Raw genomic sequence first — 27,227 nt, 5'->3', positions numbered from 1 at the left:
TAAAGGGAAGCTAGATAAGTACATGAGGGAGAAAGGAATGGAAGGATATGTTGATGGGGCGAGATGAAGTAAGGTGGGAGGAGGCTCATGTGGGGCATAAACACCGGCATAGACCTGGGACGAATGGCCTATTTCTATGCTGTAAATTCTATGTAATTGTATGTAGATGCCTCTCCAACTGAGATTACTGACGCTGTACCTGTTTGTGCCAAACTCTAGTTACCTTATTTGTGAGGTAAGTATTCATAACTTTTGGAAAACGGTGATGAGGAAGAAAAAAGAGCTTCCATTTATACAGCACCTTATTACATCTTCAGGATTTCCCAAAGTGATTCACAACCAATAAATTACCTCAGTTTTCCTGTCCATGGAACAAGGCTTACCGCCTGCTTTCTTTGAGCACTCATCGATTTGGGCAAGAAGTGAGGCAGAAGGCCGGGAACAAGCCTCCCACCTTTTTTGCATCATTACGCTGGACCAGTGCCTCCTGCAGGTGTAGGACCAAACACTGGTGCTGGTGTGGGGAAGCCCCAGAAATCTCAAGCCAGGGTATTTATGGGGAGACGTGACCTATGTCTCACTGCCCTCATTTCCACTTCACTGTGCCTGGATATTGAGCATTATCCAGAAGCAACAAAGAGCAAAATCTGCCCTCCGGCCTCCTCCATTTTATTCTATCCAACCTGATTGGAGGCTGGTTCAGTGGATTCTCATCCTTCCACGAGCATGAGTCCTGTGCCCTTGCATCGAGCCTGTGCACCCTGCTTACAAGTTTCATGTGATTTTGTATAAATTGACATTCGTATCAAGCATATTGAATAACAACAAAAAGTCCTAGAACTGTGTTTAGTTGTGGATCAGCCTCCTATTATATCTGTGCAAAAGGATACTCCTGGATAGCCTGTGACCCACACAGTTTAACTCTTCTCCGCGCACACAATCTGTCCACTTTCTTTCTTGACTTAGGAGAAAATAAATCCTTTTAGTTTTGCAGTTATAAAGAACTGTGCAATTGTCATTTGCAGGGAAATTACATCGGATTCCATAGGATATATGGCACAGAAACAGGCCATTCGGCCCAGCCAGTCCATGCCGGCATTTATGCTCGAGACAAGCCCCCCTCCTGTCTTTCCTCACATCTAAATCTATCAGCGTAACCCTCTATTCCCTTCTACCTCATATGCTTGTCTAGCCTCCCCTTAAATGCGTCTATACCATTCGCTTCAACCACTCCCTGTGGTCGCGAGTTCCACATTCTCACCACTCTCTGGGTAAAGAAGTTTCTTCTGAATTCCCTATTGGATTTCTTGGTGACTATCTTATATTGATGGTCTCTAGTTATGCTCTTCCCCACAAGTGGAAACATTCTCTCTGTATCCACTCTATCAAAATTTTTCATAATTTTAAAGACCTCTATTAGGTCACCCCTCAGCCGTCTTTTTTCAAGAGAAAAGAGACCCAGCCTGTTCATCCTTTCCTGATGTGTATACCTGGTATCATCCTTGTAAATCTTCTCTGTACCCTCTGCAGCGCCTCTATATCTTTTTTATAATATGGCGACCAGAACGGCACATAGTACTCCCAAGTGTGGTCTAACCAAAGTTTGATACAGGTTTAGCATAACTTCCCTACTTTTCAATTCTATACCTCTAGAAATAATCCCTAGTGCTTGGTTTGCTTTTTTTATGGCCTTGCTAACCTGTGTCGCAACTTTTAGTGATTTGTGTATTTGTACTCCGAGATCCCTTTGTTCCTCTACCCCACCTAGACTCGCACCCTCCTAGTGATAAGTGACCTCCCTATACAATACAATACAATACAAATCGCTTTATTGGCATGATAAGGTACATCTTATGTTGCCAAAGCATCAAAATACATTTATGGTTGAACACATAAACGCGGTTCCATTCATACAGTGTATAAACAGGTATGTCCCTGAGTTTATAAATATATTTTCGCCTTGTTTATATATACTCTTGTCTTAGTTTACTGGTTTACCTACCAAAATGTAATACCTCACATTTATCTGTGTTGAACTTCATTTGCCAATTATATGCCCATTCTGTAAGTTTATTAATGTCCTCCTGTACCATTTTAATAATACAGGAGGACATTGTTGCAGTCCTCCTCGGTATTGATTATCTCCCCCCGCCCCCCCCCCCCCAATTTGGTGTCATGCTTCATGTTGTGACCTTACAATACTGTTTGACTATAAACTTGTTGCAGTAATAACCTACAATTGCTTGTCAGGAAATAATGGTCACTTTTTATAAGGAATTATCAATTCAAAAACTGAACTGTAAGGAAACTAAAAGCCTTGTATATATTATGCAAATATATCATTGTTAGGTTTGACTCATTAATACATCTGAAGCGTTTGCAAATCTTCTGAAGGTTTGCAACCATCTTCAGCCAGAAGTGCCGAGTGGATGGTCCATCTCAGCCTCCTCCTGAATTCCCCACCAGCACAGAAGCCAGTCTTCAGCCAATTCGATTCACTCTACATGATTTCAAGAAATGGCTGAGCGCACTAGATACAGCAAAGGTTACGGGCCCCACCAACATCCCACACTGAAGACTTGTGCTCCAGAACTAGCCGTGCCTCTGGCCAAGCTGTTCCAGTACAGCTACAACACTGGCATCTACCCAACAAAGTGGCCGACTGCCCGGGTATCTCCTGTCCACAAAAAGCAGGATAAATCCAACCCTGCCAATTACTGTCCCATCACCTTACACTCAATCATCAGCAAAGTGATGGAAGGTGTCGTCAACTGTGCTATCAAGTGCCACTTACCAATAACCTGCTCACCGACGCTCTGTTTCAGTTCCCCCTGAAACTCGGCTCCAGACCTCATTACAGCCTTGGTCCAAACATGGACAAAAGAGCTGAATTCCAGAGGTGAGATGAGAGTGACTGCCCTTGACATCAAGGCAGCATTTGACCTAGTGTGGCATCAAGGAGCCCGAGTAAAATTGAAGTCAATGGGAATCGGGGTAAACTCTCCACTGGCTAGAGTCATACCTAGCACAAAGGAAGATGGTTGCAGTTGTTGGAGACCAAACATCTCCGCCTCAGGGCATCGCTGCAGGAGTTCCTCAGGGCAGTGTCCTCTAAGGCCAACCATCTTCAGCTGCTTCATCAATGACCTTCCCTCCAACATAAGGACAGAAGTGGGGTTGTTCACTAATTGCAGTGTTCAGTTCCATTCGCAACTCCTCAGATAATGAAGCAGTCCATGCCTGCATGCAACAAGACCTGGACAACATTCAGGCTTGGGCTGATAAGTGGCAGGTAACATAAGTGCCAGGCAATGACCATCTCCAACAAGAGAAAGCCTAACCAACTCCCCTTGACATTCAATGGCATTAACATCGTTGAATCCTCCACCATCAACATCCTGGGGGTCACCATTGACCCGAAACTTAACTGGACTAGCCACATAAATACAGTGGCTACAAGAGCAAGTCAGAGGTTGGGTATTCTGCGGCGAGTGACTCACCTCCTGACTCCCCCAAAGCCTTTCCACCATCTACAAGGCACAAGTCAGGAGTGTGATGGAATACTCTCCACTTGCCTGGATGAGTGCAGCTCCAACAACACTCAAGAAGCTCGACACCATCCAGGACAAAGCAGCCCGCTTGATTGGCACCCCATCCACCACCTTAAACATTCACTCCCTCCACCACCGGCCTACCGTGGCTGCAGTGTGCACCATCTACAAGATGCACTGCAGCAACTCGCCAAGGCTTCTCCGACAGCACCTCCCAAACCACGTAGAAGGACAAGGGCAGCAGGCGCATTAGAACACCGTCACCTCCAAGTCGTACACCATCCTGGAACTCCCTCCCTCCCTAACAGCGCTGTGGGAGCACCTTCACCACACGGACTGCAGCGGTTCAAGAAGGTGGCTCACCACCACCTTCTCCAGGGCAATTAATGCCAGCCTTGCCAGCGACACCCACATCCCGTGAATGAATTAAAAAATATATAGTAATATGTTACTAATTGTTGTTAGCTAGATGAGCAAATAGTATTTTCCACCAGTCCTAATCACTATCCTGCAATTATGTAGATCATTGTTGTGCAGCTTAAGTGTTGGTGTGGCATTGAATGGTGTTTGTGTTCTGCCTTTATAAAGCACTGAGAATGGTGAAAAGGCCGAGAAGGATATGAAAGAAAAAGAAGAACCAGAAGGAGGAGGAGAGAAGGTAAAGGCAGAAGGAGCAGAAAAGGCAGAGGCAGGAGTAAAGGCAGAAGGAGCAGAAAAGGCGGAAGAAGGAGGAGAAAAAGAAGAAGCTACACCAGCAATGAAGGCGAGGAAAAAAGCCAAGCAGGAGAGGAAAAAGGAGGAACCAGAGGCAGTAATGGAGTTCTGGAACGAGTTTGAAAACTACAAGACTAAGCTCTTGGTAAGTATGAACACTTGTTAAAAATCTGAAACGGGTTCTGTCAGGAGTGCTGTGTTAAAAATGTTTGTTAACTGGGTCAATTAAAGGCAGACAAGCAACCCCTCTGCAACTTTTGCATTAACACAATTTCTGCACAGGTTTTTGAACAGTAGGATTATATTTTAGTGAGGACCGAACCTTTAAAACTCTTCATTATTTTTATACAAAACACAAACTCGTGACAAATCTCTGCCACCGTCTTTGATTCTCTTCAAAGCAATTGGTGTTTATATACAGGAATTGTTTTCCAGAAATTAATTCTGATAAGGTCTGTTTACTGGAAGCATATTCGGCGTTTATTGAGAAATAGTGGCATAGTGGTTAGCACTGTTGCCTCACAGCGCCAGGGACCCGGGTTCGAATCCGGCCTCGGGTGACTGTCTGTGTGGAGTTTGCACATTCTCCCCGTGTTTGCGTGGGTTTCCTCCGGGTGCTCCGGTTTCCTCCCACAGTCCAAAGATGTGCGGGTTAGGTTGATTGGCTATGATAAATTGACCCTTAGTGTTAGGGGGATTAAATACATGGGGTTACGGGGATAGGGTGGGATATGTGTCGGTGCAGGCTCGATGGGCCGAAATGGCCTCTATCTGCACTGTGGGGTTTCTGTGATTTCTGTGACAAGCTAACAACTGCGTAAGCTTTCCATATTAAAGCATCTGCAGAAACAATTTTCAGGAAATTCCTAATACTGAATAATATAAAACAGAAATGAGAATAAAACAAAAGTTAGAATAATGCACAATTGTAAACTATTTTGGATATTCTATTAATAATATTAAACATTTCTCCCCATTTGTTATGCAATTGTTACAATTAGATTTAAAGGGTGGCAGGTTGTGAAATTGAATTCAATAAAATCAGATAAATTATGGCCCAGCACCTGAAAAATTACCGTAAAAGCTGATTCTTAACACCCTCAGGTCAAATAGAGATGGGAATAAATGATGCCTTGCTAGCTTTGCCCGTATCCCAACATTAGAAAAAAAGAGGATCCCTGCAGAGATGCCAGATTGAACAGGCACTGTATGCACTCTCTGGCCACTGCCTACTACAGGAAGCTCTCTTTTTACCAGCACCTAAATAACCGGAAATCTCTCTTAACCGGCAAAATTCAGGAGTAGGTTCAGGTAAGTTTTACTTCATATTAGTGGCCGTGTAACCGGGGTTCCTGCACCTGTTGCCGTGTAACCGGGGTTCCTGCACCTGTTGCCATGCAACAGGGACGCCTGGATCTGTGGCCGTGTAACCGGGGTTCCTGCACCTGTTGCCATGCAACAGGGACGCCTGGATCTGTGGCCGTGTAACCGGGGTTCCTGCACCTGTTGCCATGCAACAGGGACGCCTGGATTTGTGGCCGTGTAACCGGGGTTCCTGCACCTGTTGCCATGCAACAGGGACGCCTGGATCTGTGGCCGTGTATGGGGCTCTTGTACCTTAGTAAGTATACCTCTCTGTAATCTGGACCTTTTGATCAACCGGCACTACGTCGGTGCCGGATAAAACAGAGTTTCCTGTAGTACCCATGCCTCCCCATCTGCAAATCCAGGCAACTACTTCACCGTGACCCCTTGCCAATGTCTGAAAACGTTGCATGAAGCAATAACTGAGTTGTGCCAATTGCCAAGCAGCTGCAGGCACCGCTTACAAGGGAGATCTCGAATTGATTAAGATCTGATTCCACTGCCCATTTTGGCAACAAGCTCAACTCCGTGACTTGCTGAAATTGAGCTTTCCTCCACAACTTCCAGTGCTCCCATTTGGTGATTATTCTGCTACGTCTTCACGCAGGAACTCTCCAACCTTGCCCCAGATCACCCTGTGCATGTCCCATCGGTGGCAAAATCATATTACAGGAAACTTTGTGCTATCCGGCACCCACGGGACCGAGCTGCTGCCGTTGCCTCAAAACTGGCGTACTCTCCAGAGTTAATGTTGAGAGATACGGAGATTCTTATCTCCGTATTTGACAACAAACACTGTTGCTTAGCAACAGCTTCTAAACACTCGGGTGTGGCCCTAAAGCTCTGTAGCTGAAGCTGTTGCTATAGCTACAGACCTTGCACAGCTTGACTGTTCAAACAAAGCAAAAAAACCAAACAAACAGAATAAAAAACGGCTGCTGATTTTTGCCGGTGGCTCCAGATTGCCGGATAGCTCACCTCCGGATAGCACAAAGTTTCCTGTAGTGACAACAAATCTTTGTGCTGTTTAAGGCCCTTGGCACAGGCTACACCATCTATTTCATGTATCAGATCATGCTTTGGTTCACAGGAAGCATGTGCTTCGCTATGGAAGCTGACTTGTGTGGACACCATAAATTAATGACACTATTGAGAAGTAGCCCAAACAGGGAGCATAACAATAAAGCCAAGTAGTCAGGAAGTGTATTGGGCCGGATTTTCCGATCGGAGGCTTCCTGCGTGCAGATGCCTCCGATCGGGAAAAATCTACAAACTTACCTGCTGGCTCCGTAGGTCCCGAGACTTCCGATCCTGGGCCTCTCCTGGTCCGCGCGCGCAGAGGCCCAGGTATCCCAGGGGCGCAGGCGGTTCGCAAGCGTCCCTGGGATCACGTGGGCCATGGGGAACCAATCAAAGAAGGGAATCCCCCTGCACACTTTTGACAGGTCTCTCCGCATAGATCTGTCAAAAGTATGAATGGGGATCACATTAAAAAAGTTAAAAAATTAAATAAATTAAATTATTTTAAATCCCGCATTTAAAATTAGTCAAAATTACATAAAATTAGATCTTTGTTTAAAATATTTAATTTATTGAAAAAAGTCATTAAAGTTTTTTACGGGGCTAAAAATAAAATTACTTTTTTTAAAAAGTATTTTTAAATTATAAATGAGTGAAATTTTTTTTACTTTGTTAAACTCTTATGCTGGTAAAAACAGACCTTACCAGGCGTAAGATTTTTAAAGATTTTCAGCGGGCGGAGGTTCTGCAGAAAGCGGAACTCTCCCCCCGCAGAGGCCCTTCTCCCGGGCAGGCGGAGGATCCGTCAAGAGGATTCCTGACAGATCGGAAGTGCTGATTTTCAGCTCATGCGCCTTCGCAGGCCTGATACCGGCCCTCGCGAGGCCCCTACTGGTGTGTACACACCTCGTATCCACCCGTGGGGGTCGGAAAATCCAGGCCATTGTTCAAACCTAAATGAGTCCATGAGCAAAGCGATTCAAATTGTGTTACCAGTGCCAACTTTGTTGTCCTGACTGTAGAGTTCCAGTTTATTCAAAATGGAGTTCTGTCATTCCTGTTTATCTAAGTGAGAAACCAGTGATGAATTTAGTTTAGATGCAGAATACAATTACATGTGTAACTGTGTGGCATGCAATAAGCGACATCTCTTTATATCTTTTTACTTCAGAATTATTTGTCAAGGAATTTCTACAATCTCCGCTTCCTGGCTCTGTTTGTGGCATTTGCAATCAACTTTATCCTCCTCTTTTATAAGGTAAATTTAGTTTATCAAATCAAAGTTATACCTTTACTGAAATAAGTTTCCTCCCTGGAAGTTACATCCAAAATTGCGCTCAAAGCTGCGCCTGTTTTGCCGATGTCAAGTTGTTCTTGGGAATCCTCCCAATCTCATTATTACGATCTGAGGCTGAAGTAGACTGTTTTCAACCTCAGTGTCCTAGTTGACACTGAGCTGAGCTTCCAACCCCATATCCTCTCCATCACCAAGACAGCCTATTTGCGCCTCCATAATATCGCCCGTCCCTGCATCTGCCTCAGCCCATTGGCTGCTGAAACCCTAATCCATGCCTTTGTTACCTCCAGACTCGACTATTCCAATGCCCTCTTGGCTGGCCTCCCCTATTCCACCCTCCATAAACTTCAGCTCATCCAAAACTCTGCTGCCCATAACCTAACCCGCACCAAGTCCCTTTCACCCATCACCCCTGTACTTGCTGACCTACATTGGCTCCCGGTCCGGCAACGCCTCGATTTAAAAATGATCATCCTTCTGTTCGAATCCCTCCGTGACATCGCCCTTCCCTCTCTCTCTAACCTCCTCCAGCCCTGCAACCCTAGGAGATCTCTGCACTCCTCCAGTTCTGGCCTCTTGTGCAGCCCCGATTTTAATCGCCCCACCATTGGCGGCTGTACCTTCAGCTGCCTAGGTCCTAAGCTCTGGAATTTCCTCACTAAACCTCTCCGCCTCTCTACTTCTCTCCTCCTTTAAAATGCACTTTAAAACCTACCTCTCCTGTCCAAATATCTCTTATGTGGCTTGTCAAATTTTGTTTGATAACGCTCCTGTGAAGTGCCTTGGGACGTTTTATTACGTTAAAGGCGCTATATAAATACGTTGTATGTGCCCAAATTTAAAATGGACGTAAGTCAGCGTAAACAATTGAGCCCAAGGAAACACCAAACCCATACCAGGATACTTCTATTGGTATGTAGTGTCAGCATATAGTACACTCTAGAGGGCTAGAAATTCATTATAGCCCAGGAATGGGCGGTATCATTAGGAAAGTTGGAGAATTAGCGCCAGGCGCTAATGCTTTAGACTGCACGCAAAATTCGTGTTCACTGCTCAAAGAAATGATCGGAGCACTAATTCAAGTCTTTAAGCCCAAGCTCATTGGTGTTACACTCAAAGGTGGACCAATATCAGGTGCAGTCTAATCGCAAGTCATGATTGCCACAGACTTTTTACAGTTCTTAAAGGGGAGGTTCATTGATGTGCAGAACCTCATTCTCAGCATTGCTGGCTGTGCAGCTGCCTCAGCAAGCAGCAGCAGAACAAGGAGAAGGAGCTGGAGGACTGAAGCAACTGTACTCATGGCAGACCCACGCCCCAAGGAGAGAGCCCGCAGATTCTGCGACCAAGCATTAGAGGCGTTGGTGTTCGCAATGGAAAGACGGAGGGCGGTGCTCTACCCGGCAAGTGGCAGGAGGTCCTCGCCGCAAATCTTCCGCACCATGTGGAGGGAGGTAGCCCAGCACATCTCGGGCAGCACTGTGGCCCCCAGGGCCCCCACACACAGTGCAGGAAGAAATTTAACGACCTCACTCGGGTGGTCAGGGTGAGTCAATGCTTCAGCAAATGATGCATGCCATCATCTGTACCACACTCTTCACGCGCAGCCCAAAGCACCACACTCCCAGCACTCACCCACCAACAATCTCTACCTACCAACACTCTCACCCACATCTCACACCTTGTACACAATGACAGCTATTCAACTATGGAAGGTACATCACCCAAACACATTGCTCCACACTCACTGACACTCTCCTTTCTCTTGCAGGCCAAGGTGGCTCACAACAGGAGGGAGCAGGAGCGCACAGGCGGGGGATAAGCCGACACCCAACCACTGTCTGCGCTGGAGAATCAAGTGCTGGAGATTATTGGGCGCCAGGTGGTGGGCGCCGTGGCCACTAGCGATGGTGACCCCCTTGGGGACAACAATGGTATGTTCATCCCTACTCCTTCTCACATCTACATCCCCCCTCATCCCACAAGCGTTTCACACTTTCCAGCTAATCATGCTGTATGCATGCATTTCTCCCTTCCTACCCCGCTCCCCTCACCTTAACCCGACTCTTGTGTCTTTATGCTTTCAGATAATGAGCAAGCACCTGAGCAGCCTGTCCCTGAGGGCACCGTAGAGAGCGAGGCGGGAGAAGAGGAGGAGGAAGAACACACCGCATGTCTCACCCGCAGGCATCGGCTCAGATACTGGCACTACGCGTTCTTTAGAGGCTAGTATAGTAGCGAGATCTGCACAGGGTGAGGCACCAGGGACAAGTGGTCTACTGTAAGGCCAGTGGGAAAGGGTAGCTCAGGGGGTTAGCTCCCCGGAGGGTGAATTCTCACGCGTGTTCTGCTGCACAGAACTCAGATGAGGACCTCGATGGGGAGGCGTTTAGAAGAAGGGTGATGGGCATGCACACGGAGATGATAGGTGCAATGGCAAGGATGCCTGAGAGCCTCTCGGCAATGATGAGGAATGTGGAGGAGTCCACCTCCAACATTGCACAAGGTTCTGCGCACACCATGGAGTCCATCATTTCCAGTCTGCAAAGGATGGTAGACTCCCAGAGAGACCGTGGCGACCCAGACCTGATGCCGCGTGTGATGGGCGATCTGGCAGCTTCCATTTCAGCACAGGCGGAAGTGACGCAACGTCTTAGTGCTATAATGCAGTCTATGCTTGGAGGCATCCAATCTCAGACTGCTCTCATGCAGTCTCGGCTTAATGCCATGCAAGCTCTGACTGCTGCCATCGTGGCTGGGTCTACCACCGTTGACCGGGGATCTCACGGTGTCGCAGCATCCCAGCAATTTCTGCTGCAACAGATTGCTAGGGATGCTGCCCCGGAGGAGTGGCAGTGGAGCAGGAACCTGCTGCCCTCTCAGGATGACAGCATTCCTGCTCCCATCCCTGCCACTCTGCCATTGCCCTTGATGCTGCCTGTCATCCAGCCGGCCCAGACTGCTGCTGCCAATGCTGAGGCGCTGCAGTCTACAGCCGGGCCTTCCAGGTCCAGAGCTGGTCGAGGGCGTCCTGCAAGGCCATCTGACGTCTCCCGCACGGACACTCGGCAGCCTTCCACCAGCCATGCTGCAGCCACTGGGCCAACACTTCGTAGGAGCACTAGGGTAGGCAAAGGCTCAGTAACGCGAGGCACTAAGGAATTGCACAAGGGTGAATAAATAATATTTTTATTGTAAATATGTGTTCACTGATTTTTGATAAATTTATTCATTCATTTTGGATTCTTTTGTGTTGTGTCTCATTTCAGCTTTGCGCTGTGATATGGCCTCCGACAGGGATGGAATGATGGGGATGTGGTGAGCAACGGAGATCTGGGGTTTAATTCATTCGAACTGCAGTCTGATGAGGCGGTCACGACTGCCCTTCCGGAAGGCTGATTGAGTGGCTGCCTCCTCCCTCGCTCCTGTTCCTCCTCATCCTCATCCTCCTCTCCCTCTTCCTCCTCCTGAGGTGGTCCCGCAATCACTGGTGGCAAGGGCTTGGCCCTCATGATGGCCAAGTTGTGGAGCATGCAGCAGACCACCACGAAATGGGACACCCGCTCAGCCAAGTGCTGGGGGGCTCCTCCCGAGCGGTCAAGGCAGCGGAACCGTTGCTTCAGCAAGCCGATGGTCTGCTCAATGATGTTCCTGGTGGCAGTAGGCTCTCATATAATGAGTGCCGGGCAGCAGTGTTGGGGTTGCGGAGGGGAGTCATGAGCCAGGCCTTGTCTCCGAGCAGCCAGCCGCGAGCTTGACATGGTGGCTGGAAGATTGCTGGCACCCCGGTCTGGTGCGGGATGAAGGCATTGTGACTGCTGCCAGGATAGCGGGCATTGATGTTGAGGATTAGCTGTCTGTGGTCGCACACCAACTGCACATTAAGTGAGTGGTAACCTTTGCGGTTATGGAAGATCTCGGGATTGTTGTGCGGTGCCCACAAAGTCACGTGGGTGCAGTCAATGGCGCCCTGCACCATGGGGAATCCCGCTATCCTGGCAAAGCCACATGCACGCTCGTCCTGCTTCTCTCTGGTGATGGGAAAAGAAATGTAGTCCCTTCTCCTACTGTAGAGAGTCTCTGTGACCTCCCGGATGCAGTGATGGTCGGCGAACTGTGAGATGTTAGCTATGTCTCCTGTTGCAGACTGGAAGGATCCGCTGGCGCAGAAATTGAGGGCGATGGTGACCTTGACTGCCCATGAGAGAGCTGTGGTTGCCCTGATCTGAGGCTGGAGGTCTGGTTGCAGTATCACAGAATCACAGAATCACAGAAACCCCACAGTGCAGATAGAGGCCATTTCGGCCCATCGAGCCTGCACCGACACATATCCCACCCAATCCCCGTAACCCCTACACCAACACATATCCCACCCTATCCCCGTAACCCCACGTATTTAATCCCCCTAACACTAAGGGTCAATTTATCATAGCCAATCAACCTAACCCGCACATCTTTGGGCTGTGGGAGGAAACCGGAGCACCCGGAGGAAACCCACGCAAACACGAGGAGAATGTGCAAACTCCACACAGACAGTCGCCCGAGGCCGGATTCGAACCCGGGTCCCTGGCGCTGTGAGGCAACAGTGCTAACCACTATGCCACCGTGCTCTGGCAGTGTTCTGTGACCACCTCCTTGATGAAGCGCAGCCTTCCAATACACTGCTCCTCGCTTAATTGGAGGTAGGAAAAGTGCTCTCGGAATACCTTTGGAGGGTAAGGCCTCCTGTTGAGATCCCTGAGGGACTTCCTCCTCCCCCTGGCCACATGTTCCAGTCTTTCTCACTGCCTCCACTTCCTCCGCCATAGATCCAGGAGGGCGAGGTCAACTGCCAGGACAGCCCCCATTAATGTAACCAAGTGTAGCAGTTTGATTTTTTTTAAGAATAAATGTAGCTACTTTTTAGTTTCCACAACACTCCTGATACTAAATAACATTGAAATTACGGAATGAGACTGTTGTACTATGTGAAACTGACAAGAATGCACTGAAACTCCACTAACCTACAGCTGCGACTCATTACTGATGATCCCTATAAATAACGTCCCTGGAGCCGGCTTCCTGTTGCTTCACGCCAGCTCTCCCTGTCGCTGTTTCCTCCAGGCGCTAAGGTAGATGGCCACAATCAATTTAGCAGATTGGGCGCTCAGTGAGCGTTGCACACTCACTGACATCACGATCCACCTGGCGTTGAAGCCCCCGACGACAACTGTTAGCAGCGGCACTGCGGGGAGGGGCAGGATTTGGAGTACGGCGCTGGATTCGCCCCACCCCGGCGATAATGCTCTAGCGCCCGTTAGCGCCATCTGCTGGCACTGCAGTACTGAATTTTTCCCCTTCTGAGTTTTTATAGAACCATTTTATCTTGTATCAGTAGCTTGTCCTGTGCAATCCATTTGTAATCTTTTTAATACATAATTTTGACAAGTGTCAGCTTGGCTCAGTCAAAAGGCTGTGGTTTCAAGCACCACTCGAGCACATAATCTGGGGTGGCACCTGTGTGTAGTACTAAGGAAGTACTGTATTGTCAGAGGTGCCATCTTTTGGATGAGACGTTAAACCAAAACACTGTTAAGGTGGGTTTTAAAAGATCCTATGGTACAAGAGCAGGGGCGTTCTCTGTGTTCTGGCCAACATTTCTCTCAACTAACACCAGCAAAACAGATTTGCTTACATTATAATAGCGACTGCTTCAAAAGTACTTCATTGACTGGGATGCCCATTGGGACATCCCGAAGAAATGAAATGTATTCTATAAATGCAAATCTTTCGTTCTTTATAAAGTGTGCATTGCACGGATGCACGACTGACAAATTAACACTTACATTTTCATCCTCTAATCTTCTTACCAAATTAAACATAACCTCATACTACACTGATGCCAGTTGAAGAATAGCCAATGAAAGATCTGGCTGACTGTTTCACATGGCCTGACTGAGTAATTCCGAGCTTGACAAGTAGCCACTAAATTATCATTTCTTTGCTCATGACAGGTGTCGGTGCTTGAAGATGAAGATGACTTTGAAGGTTCTGGCTTTGATGATGAAATAGTAAGCTCTGGCTTTGGGAATGGGAATGGAGATGAGGAGGAGGATGAAGATTCATTGGTTTATTTTGTTCTTGAAGAGAGTACAGGTTATATGGCGCCAACGTTGAAAACCCTCTCCATTCTTCACACACTCCTCTCCTTCCTCTGCATAATCGGCTACAACTACTTAAAGGTAAGGACAAACATTTAAACGTAAAGGCAATCTTCTAAGGATTTTTTTCCAGCACCAACAACACCCACAAGTTGGACAATTTCTTGATAATTTTGTAATGCTCATGATTCGTCAGATTCGTCAGAAAGTTTACCACTTCACATTCTTCAACGTGACATCATTGGCCCGTAATTTCCGACAGGAGGCTTCCTGCGTGCGAATGCCTCCTATCGGGGGGAAAAAATCTACTAACTTACCCGAGGGCTCCCTGAGGTGCGGACACTTCCGCTCCTGGGCCTGTCCACAGTCAAAATGCGCAGGGCCAAGGTATCCCAGGGGCGCAGGCGGTTCGCCAGCATCCCTGGGATCACGTGGGCCAGGCCAGGCCAGCCAATATAAGGGAATCTCCCTTCATACTTTTGACAGATAGACCTGTCAAATATATGAATGGAGATCACACCAAAAAGACACTAAAGCATTAAATAATTTTTTTTAAACCATCACATTTTTAAAATGAGTTAAAATTACATTAGATTAAATATTTTCCGGGGGTGCTGAAAGAGTAGTGGGTGGGTAAGAGTTGCTGTGATCGTCGTTGCCGCTATTGCCGTGGTTGTTGTCGAAGCCGGCTGGGGCGACGTCTTTTATGGACACGGTGTCCTCCCTTCCGTCGGCGTGCCGGACATATGCGTATTGGGGGTTGGCGTGGAGTAGGTGTACTGGCTCCACGAGAGGGTCCGTCTTGTGGCCCCTCACATGCCTTCGCACGAGTACCGGACCTGGGGTGGAGAGCCATGACGGCATGGATACGCCTGAGGTGGATTTCCGGGGAAAGACAAACATTCGTTCATGAGGCGTGGTATTAGTGGCCGTACACAATAGCGACCGTATCGAATGGAGCACATCTGGGAGGACTTCCTGCCAGCGGGAGATAGGGAGGCCCTTGGTCCTTAGAGCTAGAGTGACTGCTTTCCATACTGTCCCGTTCTCTCGCTCCACTTGGCCGTTACCCCGGGGGTTGTAGCTGGTGGTACGGCTCGTGGCGATCCCCCTGGACAGCATGTACTGGCGTAGCTCTTCACTCATGAAGGACGCCCCCCTATCCGTATGGATGTAGCTCGGCATACCGAACCGGCAGAACAGGCTGTTGAGGCATTTAATGACCGTGGCGCTGGTCATGTCTGGGCAGGGGAAGGCGAATGGGAACCGGGAGTATTCGTCCACAATGTTCAGGAAGTAAACATTGCGGTCGACGGACGGGAGGGGGCCCTTGAAATCTAAGCTGAGCCGCTCAAAGGGCCGTGTAGCTTTGATTAAGTGGGCTCTATCTGGGCGGTACAACCGAGGCTTGCACTCAGCGCAAGTGCGGCAGTTCCTGGTCAGGGACCGAACTTCCTCAATCGAGTAGGGTAAGTTACGGGACTTTATGAAGTGGAACAGCCGCGTGACCCCTGGGTGGCAGAGGTCGTTGTGGAGGGTCTGTAGCCGATCCCCGGTGGCGCTGGCACACATCCCTCGTGAGAGGGCATCAGGGGATTCGTTAAGGGCCCCTGGCCGGTAAATGATGTCGTACTCGAAGGTGGAGAGCTCGATCCGTCACCTAAGAATCTTATCATTTTTAATCTTCCCCCTCTGTTTATTATTGAACATAAACGCTACCGACCGCTGGTCGGTAAGTAGGGTGAAGCGTTTGCCGGCTAGGTAGTGGCGCCAGTGGCGCACTGCCTCCACGATGGCTTGGGCCTCCTTTTCCACGGAGGAGTGTCTGATCTCGGGCCCTTGGAGGGTCCTCGAGAAGAAAGCTACGGGCCGCCCCGCCTGGTTGAGGGTGGCCGCCAAGGCGAAGTCAGACGCATCACTTTCCACTTGAAATGGAGTGTTCTCGTCCACTGCCTGTAGCGTGGCCCGCTCAATATCCTGCTTAATGCTTTTGAAGGTGGCGTGGGCCTCAGCAGAGAGCGGGAAAGAGGATGCTTTCAAGAGGGGGCGGGCTTTGTCGGAGTAGTTGGGGACCCATTGGGAATAATAAGAAAATAACCCCAGGCACCTTTTCAGGGCTTTGGGAGTGTTGGGCAGGGGCAGCTCCCGTAGGGGGCGCAATCGGTCGGGGTCTGGTCCGATTTCCCCATTCTCCACCACGCTGCCTAGTATGCAGAGGCGCGTGGTGTTGTAAACGCACTTGTCCTCGTTGTAGGTGAGGTTGTGTTTTTGTGCGGTTTCCAGGAACCTCTCGAGGTTCGAGTCGTGATCCTGCTGATTGTGGCCGCAGATGGTGACGTTGTCGAGGTAGGGGAAGGTTGCCTGCAAGTGGTGGTCATCGACCATGCGGTCCATCTCCCTCTGGAAGACCGAGACCCCATTCGTCACCCCAAAGGGGACTCTGAGGAATTGGTAGAGGCGTCCGTTCGCCTCGAAGGCGGTGTACGGGCGGTCCTCTGGTCTGATAGGGAGCTGGTGGTACGCTGACTTGAGGTCGATGGTGGAGAACACCCGGTATTGGGCGATTTGGTTCACCATTTCTGATATGCGGGGTAGCGGGTAGGCATCTAGTTGGGTGTACCTGTTGATCGTTTGGCTATAGTCGATCACCATCCGTTTCTTCTCGCTACCCCTTACCACCACCACTTGGGCGCGCCACGGGCTGTTACTGCGTTCAATAATGCGCTCTTTCAGGAGCCTGTCTACCTCGGTCGCGATAAACCGCCTGTCCTCCCAGCTGTACCTCCTGCTTTTGGTCGCTATTGGCCGGCAGTTAGGGGTAAGGTTCGCGAATAGCGAAGGCGGCTTTACCTTCAGGGTAGCCAGACCGCACACTGTGAGGGGCGGCTGGGACCCACCGTACTTGAGCGTGATGCTTTGGTGGTTGCACTGGAAATCCAGGCCCAAGATCACGCTCGCACATAGGTTCTTCATGATTAATACTTTAAAATTATCATATACAGTTCCGTTAACGCACAATTGTACCGTGCAGTAACCCAGAATGGTCGATGTCTGGGTTTTGTCAGCCATAGAGATGGTACCCTGAGTAGGGACCACCTTTAGGGAGAGTTGTTGTGCCAGTTCTGGGTGGATAAAGCTCTCCGTGCTTCCACTGTCAATTAAGCATTTAACCCGGCACCCGTTTACCTCGATGTCCACCATTGATCTGGATAGCGGGTGCGGCCTGGTCTGGTCCACTGTGACCGATGCCACTGTAGGGCCCTGATCGATACAAGATGGCGTCCACGCTGTCTGCTCACAAGATGGCGGACCCCACGAGGTCGGGCAAGATGGCGTCCAAGATGGCCGCTCCCACGGCGCACACACGGCGGTGGCGGGTTTTCCGGCGGTTGGTTTTCTGGCGGGGTTCCCTCTGCACACCTTCCCGAAGTGCCCCTTCTTACCGCACTTAAAGCAGGTGGTGCCTTTCGCCGGGCACAGGTTTCTGGTGTGCTTTGGCTGCCCGCAGAAGTAGCAGTTGGGTCCCTGACGCGTCGCGGCTGTCGTAGGGCTTCTGGGGGGAGAGCGGGGCCCAGCCGGTGTCGGGCTGTCGGGCGGGGAAGATGCCTTCCAAGATGGCGGCGCCCTCGGTGCACACGTGGCGGCGTGGACGGTGCGGGCTGAAGAGTAGGCGTCCGAGTTTCTCTGGCCCACATCCAGGGATCGCGCGGTGTCCGCAGCCTGCTTCAGGTCCAACCCCGTTTTTTCCAGCAGTCTTTGCCGGATGTAACTGGAGCTGAGGCCTGTGATGAAGGCATCGCGAACAAGCTCATCAGTGTACACTGCGGCTTTTACATCTCGGCACTTGCAGTCTTTGCCAAGCATTTTCAGGGTGCTTAGGAACTCCTCCACCGATTTCCCAGGTCGCTGTGCGCGGGTGGCGAGCAGGTGCCTAGCATACACCTCATTCGTAGGCTGCTGGTAATGCGCCTTTAAGATGTCGCAGGCGGCCAGGTACGTCTCGGCGTCTTGGATGAGGGGGTAAACCCGGTGGCTTACCCAATTCCGCAGAATTCCGAGTCTCATCCTTGCAGCGTCCGTAGCGTCTTTGACGGCTGCGGAATTGTCCAGGAAGAATTCCATACACTCAAACCAGTGTCCGAAACGTGCTGATGCGTCCGGAGCATGTTGATCCAAATCCAAACGTTCGGGTTTCAGGAGTTGATCTATAGTGTTGAAAATAAGTTAATAAAATTGATGTGCCTCAATAATTCCGAGACTCGAAGGTAGCAGAACAAAACAAGGCTTTTATTAACTTAGAACGAAACACGTGAGCGAGAGAGATGTCGCCCTTCTGGAGACTGGCTAGACTGAAGCTAGCTTACAAACGGGGCCAGGTATGGGCGGAGCCCTACACACAGCACATTCCAGTATACAATACAGCACATTCCAGTACACAATACAATGAGGTCTGGGGGAAGGGAAACGACACTGAAACCGATCTCAGTCACAGGCAGTGATGAATGGAAATATTTCATCACAGGTGTAACATTTTCAATTCTCCAGTCCTCTGGCACCAGCCCCATATCCAAGGAGGATTGGAGGATTATGGCCAGTACCTATGCAATTTCCACCTTTACTTCCCTCCGCATCCTAGGATGCATCCCATCCGGTCCTGGTGACTTATCTACTTTAAGTACAGCCAGCCTTTCTCGTACCTCCTTCTCATCAATTTTTATCCCATCCAGTATCTCAACTACGTCCTCTTTCACACTGACTTTAGCAGCATCTTCTTCCTTGATAAAGACAGATGCAAAGTACTCATTTAGTACCTCAGCCTCCTCCATGCGTAGGTCTCCATTTTGGTCCCTAATCGGCCCCACCCCTCCTCTTCATACCCGTTTACTATTTATATGCCTATAGAAGACTTTTGGATTCACTTTTATGTTGGTTGTCAATCTGTTCTCATACTCTCTCTTTGCCCCTCTTATTTCCTTTTTCACTTCCCCTCTGAACTTTCTATATTCAACTGAAGTCAATGGGAATTGGCGGCGGGGGGGGTGGGGGGCACTCTCCACTGGCTGGAGTCATACCTAGCACAAAGGAAGATGGTTGTGGTGGTTGGAGGTCAATCATCTCAGCCCCAGAACATTGCTGCAGAAGTTCCTCAGGGTAGTGTCCTAGGCCCAACCATCTTCAGCTGCTTCATCAATAACCTTCCCTCCAACATAAGGTCAGAAATGGGGATGTTCGTTGATGAGTGCACAGTGTTCAGTGCTATTCGCAACTCCTCAGATAATGAAGCAGTCCATGCCCGCATGCAACAAGACCTGGACGACATTCAGGCTTGGACTAAGTGGCAGGTAACATTCGTGCCACACAAGTGCCAGGCAATGACTATCTCCAACAAGTGAGAGTCTAACCACTGCCCTTTGACATTCAACGGCATTACCATCGCAGAATCCCCCACCGTCAATATCCTGGGGATCACCAGTCACCTGAAACTTAACTGGACCAGCCACATAAATACTGTGGCAACAAGAGCAGGTCAGAGGCTAGGTATTCTGCGGCGAGTGTCTCACCTCCTGACTCCCCAAAGCCTTTCCACCATCTACAAGGCACAAGTCAGGAGTGTGATGGAATACTCTCCACTTGCCTGGATGAGTGCAGCTCCAACAACACTCAAGAAGCTCGACATCATCCAGGACAAAGCAGCCCGCTTGATTGGCACCCCATCCACCACCTTAAACATTCACTCCCTCCGCCGCCGGCGTACCGTGGCTGCAGTGTGTACCCTCTACAAGATGCACTGCAGCAACTCGCCAAGGCTTCTTCGGCAGCACCTCCCAAACCCGCGACCTCTACCACCTCGAAGGACAAAGGCAGCAGGCGCATGGGAACACCACCACCTCCAAGTTCCCCATCAAGCCACACACCATCCTGACTTGGAAGTATATCGCCGTTCCTTCATCGTTGCTGGGTCAAAATCCTGGAACTCCCTCCCTAACAGCACTGTGGGAGTACCTTCACCACACGGACTGCAGCGGTTCAAGAAAGCGGCTCACCACCACCTTCTCAAGGGCAACTAGGGATGGGCAATAAATGCTGGCCTTGCCAGCGACGCCCACATCCCATGAATGAATTTTTTTTTAAAGCCTGGTCCTCACTTGTATTCTCACCCTGACAACTAACATATGCCCCCTTTTTCTGCTTATCTTTAACTGTTTTTAACTCCAAATATTTATTTAACATTATTGCCTTTTGAGCTGGTTGTTTCATAATTATTTGTATAATAGCAATCCATTCTTTATTGTAGCAAATGAATAAATACCATTACCATATGAATGTAAGCCCTACCACTTTCAAAGCAAAGTGAGTGAACAGCTTAGAAAATGCCCACTGCCTGTAAGATCATTTTACAAAGGAACATTACTAATTTCACCAATTGCGAAATAACCATAAAAGTCACCATATTTAATTACCGGTTGCAGTCCATGCTTGGCACACAAGCTCAATAAATATTAATGTAAAGATAATATCGGTCGGGGAAGACTGGCTGGCTGCCAAGACACTTGTTTGAAATATTAAATCGCAATTAAGTAATAAAATAAGTTCTTAGAACAAGTCATTAAAAATATTACCCTCAGGTGCTGAGTGATTTAATACTTCACTGATGATGAGCCCTCCAGCACCATTCTGTAAAGCTCGAAGCGGATGTGGTGATCGCAGTGGCGTTAATTCAGCAAACTCGATCTCTCCATTGATTTTAATGGGGGCGGAGCTATGATAATGAACTGTTCCACTCTTTCGACGAGGGTCTCTGAGCAGCAGCCCAAAAGTCCCAGTGAGTTATGGCATTTGGGTATGTAATGGCATAAGTCACTCACGCCATAATTTCCTGGAATTTCTGCACCATAATAATGCCGGGTACGCCATTATATGGCACGAGTTTTCAGCAAATATAGGCCCACAGTTTATAGGCTTCTGATTTCATTAAACATCAAGGGGGAAAAATTCAGTTGTTTGCGCCTCCCGTTAGCGCCTTAAGGGGGCGCTAATAGGGCGCAAAGCCACTAGCGCCCGGGCGCGGCGATGTTTGCGCCGCTCGTGAAATTAACTAGACATTTTGCGGCGGCGCTAAACACTACCACCACGATCTCCTGCGCCGGCAGATTGTGACGTCAGTCGAGTGCGCAACGCCCCGTTAGTGCCCCGGACCGGATATTGAGTGGCCCCCCCTGCCTTACCGCCTGCCGCTAGCAACGACAGGTTGAGGGGAGCGTTATGCTCTCAGAAAGGGACTGGGGGAGCGCTATTTAAAGGCGACCGCTTCCTGCCTTTTTTTGTGGGTGACATTTTTGCACCACGCATTCTGAGAGAGAGAGAGAGAGAGACTTCTGGAGAGATTCAACGCTGTGTGAAGGAGTTTTGAGTACTGAGCAGCACTTTGCAGGTTGATTTTGATTTGCCCTTCCTTGCTTCGCCAGCGCTCTGAGGTAGCGCCTCGCTCCTCGGCCTTTGCGCCTTAAGACAGGTGTGAAGCGCCTGATTTAGCGCTCCAATCACCTCCAGGGGCGATAAAAGCCAAGTTTGCTGTCGGAGGCGATAATTAGTGCCAGGCGCTAAACTTTGCGCACGGCCGATAATGGCGCCCCAAACAGGGTGATACTGAATTTTTCCCCCCAAGTCTTGAGTACTTTTAAAAACCATTGTGGTTGAAATAAAACATTTTTTGACAAGTTTTGAATTCCTGTAATCAGGCTAACCAAGTGATTTATAATAGGCCATAATTGACTGTGGCAGGGCATCTGCCGTTCGTTAGACTTGCCCTTGCACGTTTAGGTTTTTTAATTTTTTGCGTAGTAAGTTGCTGAAGGTGCGAACTGATAAGGGGGCAGGGAGGGAAACTCGGTATCCTGGGACCTGAGCGAACAGGGCAAGCAGCATGTGCGTCTCCTTAATTTCACAATTCTTCAATCTGATGGTTAACAGCCCAAGGACTGAGAAGGAAGTGTACGTTAGAATGGGTGAATTCAACGTCAAATCAGGTACAGAAAGAGAGGGAAAGAAAGACTGGATTAAGAGAGAGAGAGAAAAAAAGAGACAGAAAGGGGAAAAAAAGTGTTACAATTTTAAAATCTCCCTGCAACAATTAAAATCTGACGGAATAAGACTTCACTAGTCATAGTTAATTTTCAGTGCCAGCGTGGTTGATTGGCAGTAATTAACACTTGTCATGTCGTTAAACCGGTACTTAGACAGAAATGGACAAGAGTTACCTTTCTGCGGCGAGTTCAGTTCGTATCTACCGCGCAGATACAGCAACTTCACCCCATTCAATACATTTCATTGGTGAGGCAGACAGCGAGTTGCTGTTTTCGCAAAGGTAACGACGAAGCGGCACAACCCAGACAGCAACCTTTGGATTTCCGCGATTAACCTCACATCTGCTCTCGCCTGAAGTTGCTGTAGCATTTGCACATAACCAACAGTGAGTGCCATTAGCCTCGCTGTTACTTTGACCGAAAATTATGGGCCGTTGTTGCTGTTTGGTAACCTAATCAACCAAAGGTTATTTTCAATCTCAACTTAAATCCTTAAATGAAGATGTAATTCTTTTTGTTTTCTGAAACCTCTTTAGGTTCCTTTGGTCATCTTTAAACGGGAGAAGGAGCTTGCCAGGAAATTGGAATTTGATGGTTCATATATTACAGAGCAGCCTGCAGATGATGATATTAAGGGGCAGTGGGATCGGCTGGTTCTCAATACGCCGTAAGTGCTGAGCCACACCCAATTTTGCTGCGTGTCAAAACTGCTAAAACGCATGAATTTACGGTCAAGCAGCAGAGTTCTTCTAACCTTCAACTATGTGCTGCTTATACAAGAGTGATGTACATGGGCTAATATTCCGAAAGCACTCTGTTGCGCATATTCAGTAATCACAGACGCACCGTTGACTGCAATGGATGGAAAATTGCAGCATCCCATACATGATTTCCCAATATGCACGGCAGGCAGACAAGATTCCCCGCTGGCAGTGCATAGTCAGAAAACTGGCCCTATACGGTCACTTTCCACTTCACAGTGATGAACAAATGGCCAGTATAACTCCAGTCAGGTCTCGCAGTGTGTGGGGTGCCCATGTTACATTACATGCCTGGGATGGCAGGAATGACGTATGAGGAGAGATTGGGTCGATTGGGCTTGTACTCGCTGGAGTTTAGAAGAATGAGAGGGGATCTTATTGAAACTTATAAAATTCTAACAGGACTAGACAGACTAGATGCAGGAAGGATGTTCCCGATGGTCGGGGGAGTCCAGAACCAGGGGTCACAGTCTAAGGATAAGGGGTAAGCCATTTAGGACAGAGATGAGAAGGAATTTCTTCACCCAGAGAGTGGTGAACCTGTGGAATTCTCTACCACAGAAGGCAGTAGAGGCCAATTCATTAAATATATTCAAGAAGGAGTTGGATATATTTCTTAAGGCTAAAGGGATATGAGGAGAAAGCAGGGACAGGGTACTGAACTTGGATGATCAGCCATGATCGTATTGAATGGTGGAGCAGGTTCGAGGGGCCGAATGGCCTACTCCTGCTCCTATCTTCTATGTTTCTATCACTTGGACTTGACACCTCGTAGATTATAACTGTAGTGTAGTGTCAAACTAGGGTAAAACAGTACTCGGGGTCCCTTAGACCTCATGGGCATTGTATAAACTTTAAGCTGTTTGTAGCGGTCCAATTCGTGCTTTCAATACATTTTAAGATTTGCTGTTCAGGAGCAGAGCCCTGCAGATGTACATTGTTGGCTCCTGGCCGTGGTCACAGATTGACAGCTACAGTATAAACACAGCCTAACTAGTATCTCTGTAATAGCACCTCACCAGCTGCTACATAGTCGTCTTATTTTGTTCACTTTCATGGGTGAGAATGATATTGCCTGTCGTATCTGGCAGTCAGCTGGGGCCATAGTCCTTCGGAAAGTTCCTACTCTCAGCAGTCAGGTGACTTCTTCTAACCCGCCCCATGCTGATTTTATATATAATAGTGGTCTCAACCTCCCCATCAGTTCTGTATTACCCTCCTCGACAGTAGGTCTATGTTGTATCCCCGTGCACTTGCTAAATATCGGTGTTTTGATAGGATCAGGCCCACCTTCACACTGACGAGATTTTCTTCTGTCATCCTCTGTAGGTCATTCCCAAATAACTACTGGGACAAGTTCGTCAAAAGAAAGGTAAACATGTATTTTTGAAGAATAATCATAAATATGTCTCAAAATATAGACTTTTTCACCAGATACTAGACTCCTCTTATTACAGTTTTTACATTATTGAGCAGTTCCGATCAATTTCAACGAAAAACTGGTCTTAAATGGAATGTCATTTCGAGCGATGTTGACATTCTATATTTGAGGCAGGCTATTGTTGTGTGCATGCCATGAATATAACAAATGTATAACAAAGTGTTGTAAATGCTATGCTCAATCTCATTCTAGAAAAGAAGTTTAGGAACAAATGTTGAAACAACAGCGAGAGCTTTAATATCTTCTCCTGCATTCCCAGGTGTTGGATAAGTATGGCGATATCTATGGCAGGGAGCGTATCGCAGAGCTGCTGGGAATGGACATGAGTGCCTTGGATGTCACTGTGCCTCAGGAGAAGAAAGCTGCGACCGACAACTCTGTTCTCTCGTGGTTAGTGCCTGCCTCTGTTTTGCAATGACCGAGCAAACAAAATTATCCATTCGATGGTTTTGATCTGAAATGTGCTGTCAGAAAGCTGTCATTTTGGTGCTGATTATGTAATCGAATGTATGAAATCCAAACTACGTTCATACAGTTGGAACAGAAAATGCTGGAAACACTCAGCAGGCCAGGCAGCATCCGTGGAGAGAGAAACAGAGTTAACGGGCTCGATTTTCAGTGTGCCGTGGAGTCGGGATCGGAGGCGTGCGGGGGGTTAAATTCCCAAAATCGGGGGTCCCGACCCCATCCCACCCCCCTAACCCGCCTCCATGTCAGTTTCGAAGGAGGCGGGTCCCCGCCCCGCACTGGGACCCGCCTCCCCGAGGCGGGAAGGGATTGGTGCCAATTAACTGCCTGTTAACAGGCAGTTTTTAGCCTAATCCCTATTTTTAAGCTTGAACTGTGGGATTCCCGACGGCTCCAAAGCACGCCAAGTTGGAGGAGTCGGGTTGAAGGGCTTGGAGGGGTCGAGATGTCGGTGTTCAGGTGAGTGATGTGTGCATGAGTGCAAAGGTAAGTGTGTTTGGTGTGTCTAAAGTGATTAAATAAGTTTTACATACATTTTCTTACCTTTTCAGCCTTCCTTCCTTTAGGTTCGGGGAGTCCCTCATCTCACCGGTACAGAAAGCAGAATGGCTGCGATCTGTCAAAAGTGACAGCCTGCAGCTTTCTGTGCCGGTGAGATTTCTAACTGAGTCTGTGGAGAAGGACTCAGGTTAGAAGTGAGACTGTCAGTGTTTGACAGCTTCAAACAGCTGTGAAACACTGATATTTCATCTGTCAAAAGCTCATCTGGGCGGGCTCAACAAGGTCAATCAAGTTAAAATCGCGTGGGTTGGCCGCATCTCGATGGAGGCGGGACTACAACCCCAAAAGTTGTAGTCCCGCCTCCAACCCGACTCCTGAATGAAAATCCAGCCCAACGTTTCAGGTCTGGGACCACGGATGCTGCCTGACCTGCTGAGTGTTTCCAGCGTTTTCTGTTGTTATTTCAGATTTCCAGCATCCGCAGTATTTTGCTTTTGTATTCATACAGTTGGATTCTGGCTACTACACCGTCGGATCAACCTGTTACATACTGTACGCTCAGACGGTTACTGTGATTAAACTGTTACAAAATGTCGTATGAAATGGTCCAGATGTCCCACACACAAGTTGCTTATCGCGTCTCTGTTTTGTGAGTGTGTGTGCTGATTTGAATAGTAGAAGACTCTTTAATTGCAAGCACCAAAATGAAGGCTGTGACTGCTCACTGAAGTAAAATTGAGCAAATACTTTAAAGGATTGCACCCAAACCATGAACCTGCTTTTTTTTCTCTTCCAGTTACTGGTAAGCTTGTTGTGCATGTCCAACATTTCCTATTTTTAATCTTTCTTTCACTTTGGTTCTAGGATCACATCCTTGGACATCAAGTACCAGATTTGGAAGTTTGGGGTGATATTCACTGACAATGTAAGTAGATATAAACACCCTGCACATCTTTAATTTGATAAATGAAACAGAAAGAAAATGTTTTGAACGAAACTCTTTTTTAAAAAAATATATTCTTAATGGATTTGTTTGGATGGAAAGCAAAGCATCGATTAATTGTGGAGGACTGGGGAGGGCAGTGTAAAGGTTTACCAAGCGGTGCCTTTACTCCCTCTGTCTAAAGTGTACATGCCGGGTTGAAATGTGCAGAACTGCATGAAGAAAGGGGACAGAAAGTTTGGAGACTGCTTTTTAATTCAAAGTAATTCTTCATTCAAAGTACTTTTTATTCAAAGTACTCTCACGTTCACGTAAAAGATCCCACAGCACTATTTCGAAGAAGAGCAGGGGAGTTCTCCCCGGTGTCCTGGCTAATATTTATCCCTCAATCAACATCACTAAAGCAGATTATCTGCTCATTATTACATTGCTGTTTGTGGGAGCTTGCTGTGCACAAATTAGCTGTTGCGTTTCCCACATTACGACAGTGACTACACTTCAAAAGTACTTCATTGGCTGTAAAGCACTTTGGGACGTCCTGAGGTCATGAAAGGCGCTATATAGATGCAAGTCTCTCTTTCTTTAGATTTCTTTTTCTTTCATTTTTTAAGAAAAAATCTTTACCCTAGCGAATTTTGACTGGTGTTTTTTTTTAAAGGGTCAGTTTTAATTAAATAAGATACCAGCCTTTATGTATGACTAGTTCATCAGCATGGGATTGGAGTAATGTGGGTTGCAATTTTAATGACTTTTTGTTTTGTTTCCATCAGTCCTTCCTGTATCTGTGCTGGTACATGGTCATGTCTGCCCTTGGTCATTACAACAACTTCTTCTTTGCTGCTCACCTGCTGGATATTGCCATGGGTGTCAAGACCCTTCGCACCATCCTGTCCTCTGTAACTCACAATGGCAAACAGGTAGGTAGGGGCTTACAAGATCCAT

At 48.1% G+C, this 27,227-nt stretch overlaps 1 protein-coding gene across 11 annotated transcripts in view; it reads left to right on the top strand.

Annotated features, from left to right (window-relative positions):
- The window catches only part of LOC147096861 (ryanodine receptor 1-like), a 461,451-nt gene that overhangs the window by 414,067 nt on the left and 20,157 nt on the right, over positions 1-27,227 (top strand). For all 11 annotated transcript variants that reach the window (XM_085973559.1, XM_085973551.1, XM_085973560.1 and 8 more), the window contains 8 exons: positions 4,140-4,410; positions 7,822-7,908; positions 13,941-14,168; positions 22,708-22,838; positions 24,262-24,304; positions 24,633-24,763; positions 26,207-26,267; positions 27,056-27,202. In XM_085973559.1, coding sequence (XP_085829685.1) covers positions 4,140-4,410; positions 7,822-7,908; positions 13,941-14,168; positions 22,708-22,838; positions 24,262-24,304; positions 24,633-24,763; positions 26,207-26,267; positions 27,056-27,202 — 1,099 coding nt within the window. The remainder of the gene's footprint in view (positions 1-4,139; positions 4,411-7,821; positions 7,909-13,940; positions 14,169-22,707; positions 22,839-24,261; positions 24,305-24,632; positions 24,764-26,206; positions 26,268-27,055; positions 27,203-27,227) is intronic.

Source organism: Somniosus microcephalus, chromosome 34, assembly GCF_052327205.1.
Source record: "Somniosus microcephalus isolate GS21.2 chromosome 34, FLI_Smic_1.0, whole genome shotgun sequence".
Lineage (NCBI taxonomy): Eukaryota > Metazoa > Chordata > Chondrichthyes > Squaliformes > Somniosidae > Somniosus > Somniosus microcephalus.
This window is presented reverse-complemented; position numbering and strand designations above follow the sequence as displayed.